The 4,274-nt window shown below is 47.9% G+C and overlaps 1 protein-coding gene across 1 annotated transcript; it reads left to right on the top strand.

The window, feature by feature from the left end:
* Positions 1 to 854: 854 nt before the first annotated feature.
* On the top strand, positions 855 to 3,077 carry LOC131229338 (probable indole-3-acetic acid-amido synthetase GH3.1). Its single transcript, XM_058225277.1, has 3 exons — positions 855 to 1,228; positions 1,315 to 1,416; positions 1,509 to 3,077. Exons 1-3 carry the CDS (start codon positions 909 to 911, stop codon positions 2,878 to 2,880), a joined length of 1,794 nt encoding a protein of 597 aa, XP_058081260.1. The 5' UTR covers positions 855 to 908; the 3' UTR covers positions 2,881 to 3,077.
* The last annotated feature ends 1,197 nt before the right edge of the window (positions 3,078 to 4,274 follow it).

Genomic DNA, 4,274 nt, shown 5'->3' with positions numbered 1-4,274 from the left:
TGAACTAAGAATGTTTTAAGGTTCCGACGATCAATCATTTCCGCCGACCTTCTCTGTACATCTTTGCCAGGGAATTTCTTTCACCCACTCTACATCAGAAATCAACGGTCGGTATGATCCTTTCGGCATTACCAATGCATCATGTCCCAATCACAGTTGTAGACGGAAGAGAAACAGTTGGGACCGTCCGACAAGTCTGCAAATGATGCATATTTAAAGAGAAGCATTAGAGGTAATACTGTTACCGAAGCCGTCCATTCGATGGGTCCCACGGTGACAAGGAAGAGACCAAAAAATCTCCCTGATCCGAACAAACTGATAGGAGACATCTCAGTGTTCCACAGCTGAACTATTTCAGGCCGAGCATCGTACAATAGATGGCTAGGCTTTTGCCGTCTTTACTCGTTTGTCTCTCTTATTTAAGCGGCTCTCCTATCTGCCACGTCAGCCAGTAGTGAACCTGCCGACGCGCCGGCCGCACATCATTGTCTCGGACCAACAACGTGTACTAAAAGCAGCCGCGTTGGACGGAACGACGTTCAGTACCGGACAAAATCCCGTTCATCCAATCTGCCAACTTGGCATGCAGCTGGGACCCGCTTGCCGGGGCGGAAAGTGAGAGACGTCGCAAGCTGGGCCAGGCCTTGCCGGATCCCGTCCCTACATTTCCTGCAAAAGACAACATTTTACACGCACGGCAATTAGGAACGTCCCTCTCCAATCACCTGCACCAGCCCAGCACTTTCATCCTTACATCCTAAGTGGGCCCCACGTCGACGTGGACTCGAGTAAAATACCGCGGCAAATCCCCCTATAAATTCTCACTCTCAGTGCACACACTCCTCATCCTCTGCCACAAATACCTCGTCTTCTCTCTCTCTCTCTCTCTCTCTCTAATCTCTCCCATCATGGCCATTGAATCCTGCAACCCATCTTCTCTTGGTCCAGCGGCCTGCGAGAAAGATGCGAAGGCGCTTCAATTCATCGAGGAGATGACACGAAACACCGACATGGTTCAAGAGAAGGTGCTGGCCGAAATCCTGAGCCAAAACGCCGAAACCGAGTACCTTCAACGATACGAGCTCGACGGGGCCACCGACCGGGACACGTTCAAATCAAAGATTCCGGTAGTCACCTACGAAGATCTTCAGCCCGATATCCAACGCATCGCCAACGGCGACCGCTCACCGATCCTATCGGCTCATCCCATATCAGAATTCCTCACAAGGTTTGCATCTCTCTCTATTTGAAATTTCCATATTTGGGTTTTCTTGTAATGACTTAGAAATGACACCCATATCACTGATCATGCAGCTCTGGAACATCGGCCGGTGAAAGGAAACTGATGCCGACTATTCGAGCAGAGCTTGATCGTCGCCAACTCCTCTACAGCCTTCTCATGCCTGTAATGAATCTGTAAGTGAATTCTCTTTCTTTTGGGTGTATTATTTTATTCCATTCTACGACATGGAACCCGTGTTTGATCCTTTTTGCCCGTTACGTTACAGGTATGTGCCGGGCCTTAATATGGGGAAGGGTCTGTACTTCTTGTTCATCAAATCAGAGACTAAGACGCCAGGAGGGCTGCTGGCACGGCCAGTCCTAACTAGCTACTACAAGAGTGACCACTTCAAGACCAGACCATATGATCCTTACAATGTCTACACTAGCCCCAACGAGGCCATTCTCTGCCCTGACTCTTTCCAAAGCATGTACACTCAAATGTTATGTGGCCTCTATCAAAGGATGGAAGTACTTCGAGTTGGGGCTGTGTTCGCATCAGGCCTCCTCCGAGCCATTCGGTTCCTTCAGATACACTGGGAAGAATTGGCCCATGACATTGCTACTGGGACTCTCAGCCACAAGATCACAGACTCTTCGATTCGAGAAGCTGTGTCAGGTCTCCTCAAACCCAATCACCAACTTGCGCAGCTCATCACCAATGAGTGCTCAGGTGGGAATTTGGATGGGATTATCAAGAGAATTTGGCCCAACACCAAGTATCTTGATGTTATTGTAACAGGTGCCATGGCTCAGTACATTCCCACCCTCGAATACTATAGTGGAAGTCTGCCAATGGCTTGCACCATGTATGCCTCTTCGGAGTGCTACTTTGGGCTTAACCTCAATCCCATGTCGAAGCCCTCAGATGTCTCCTACACCATCATGCCCAACATGGGCTACTTTGAATTCCTCCCTCACGAATCATCATCCGATCAGATACGCAATTCAACTCCCCGTCTTGTTGATCTTGCCGATGTAGAAGTCGGCAAGCAGTATGAGCTTGTGATAACAACCTATGCAGGACTCTGCCGCTACCGAGTCGGTGACATACTCCGAGTCACTGGGTTCCACAATTCAGCACCACAATTCAAATTCATTAGGCGCAAGAACGTGCTCCTGAGCATAGACTCTGATAAGACCGACGAGTCTGAGCTGCAGAAAGCAGTGGAGAATGCATCGGAGCTCCTGCGTGAGTTCGACACGAGTGTGGTGGAGTACACGAGCTATGCAGACACTAAGACGATCCCAGGGCACTACGTGATCTATTGGGAATTGCTCGTGAAGGACCCCTCCAAGGGACCGAGTCAAGAAGTGTTGAATCAGTGTTGCTTGATCATGGAAGAGTCGATGAATTCGGTCTACCGGCAGTGCCGGGTTGCAGACAACTCAATTGGGCCTTTGGAGATAAGGGTGGTGAAAAATGGCACCTTTGAAGAGCTGATGGACTACGCCATTTCGAGGGGTGCATCGATTAACCAGTACAAGGTTCCGAGGTGCGTGAACTTCACACCAATCACTGAGCTTCTTGACTCGAGAGTTCTCTCTACGCATTTTAGCCTAGCTTGCCCTAAGTGGACCCCAGAACGACGGCGATAGACGCAGGGCTAGCTTCGCCTTCTGTGTGGATTTGCGCAATGAATGTTTCTGTTTCCCTCTTTGTTCCAAAGAGAAACTGTAGAATTGGTTCTTTCTTTTTCTTAAGTTTATTTCTTATTTCTTTTTAATGTTCTTTGTAGAAATAGTGAAGTTGAATTTGTGGTACAAATGGTAAATTAAGCAAATGTTAAGGGCGATCTCGTTTTCTTCATGATTAAAAGTAGGGTGAAAAGTGTGCTGGGTTGGGAGAAGGCCTTAACTCATGTAGAGCGTGTTCTGTGGCAAGGCTAAAAGCCGGCGTGCTCGCTTGGGCATGAGTTTGAGACCCGGTCTTGCTCTTTGAAATGGCCGAAGCCCAACATGAAAGGCCCGTCTAGCCCAACGTCTTTAACATTATTGTTAGGGCTGTCATTATACACTACTCAAGTTAGCTCCGTCAGCTTGCTCGACTAGACTCGGAAAAGCTCTACTCGCTTGGGCTCAAGATTGGATTCGGACCGAGTTGAGCTAGTTTTTGGAGCTTGAAAATTTTTCAGCGGAGTTTGAGCTTACCCGAGCTCGACTCGACTCGGATCGAACCTCAATACGAATCGACGTGGTGACTCCATTATTTTGATATTGATGCTGCTCGCGGAGTGTTTGATGAAATAGTGTTGTTTCGGGTGCATACATTCTCCCCGGTATCGGCTAATGTTGAGGAAGGAATGGATATGAAACAAATGACCACAAAAAAAAACAAAAAACTTTACGTTATAAAACTACCTTCAAATCTTGAGTTTGATGTTGCTGGTGGAGTGTTTGATGAAATACCTGTTAGCTGTTACTGTTTTGCATTTGGTGAGAAATTGAAGATGGATGCACTCAATGTGTTTTAGAAAATGTCACGCAGGCTCCAACTAGCCTGAGCTGCTGATCGAATTGAGCCGAGCTGGTCAGTCAGGCTTGACGACTGAGCCAAGCCAAGTTCGAGTTAGGGTTAGCTAATGGCTGAACCGAGATTGACTCAGTTCAACTTGTGTACAGCTCTAACTGTCAACTTGTAGTCTGTCTGTCCGAGCCCAGCCTACATAGTAGAACTTAGTCCTGAGCCGGTAACGAGCAAAAACAAGTAGGCCCAAACATAGTAGTACACAGCTTGAGTCCAAGTCGGCCCATGCCCGATCCAGATGACCCATTTTTTGTGCAATATCTGGGCTCTTCATTGATCATGCCCCATCAATCATCATGCATGATATATGACAAAAATGCCCTTGAAGTCTTAAACTAGATTGCGTGGTCTGGTAATGGCGGGCTAATGGGCTCTTAAACAAAGCCTGAACCCAGCGTGGTAATTAAATGGACGTAGTTAGGCCTGGGTCCAGCCCTCGGGACCAGTATTCCAGCCCAATGCCGTC

The sequence above is a fragment of the Magnolia sinica genome, chromosome 16 (genome assembly GCF_029962835.1).
Source record: "Magnolia sinica isolate HGM2019 chromosome 16, MsV1, whole genome shotgun sequence".
NCBI classification, from domain to species: domain Eukaryota; kingdom Viridiplantae; phylum Streptophyta; class Magnoliopsida; order Magnoliales; family Magnoliaceae; genus Magnolia; species Magnolia sinica.
This window is presented reverse-complemented; position numbering and strand designations above follow the sequence as displayed.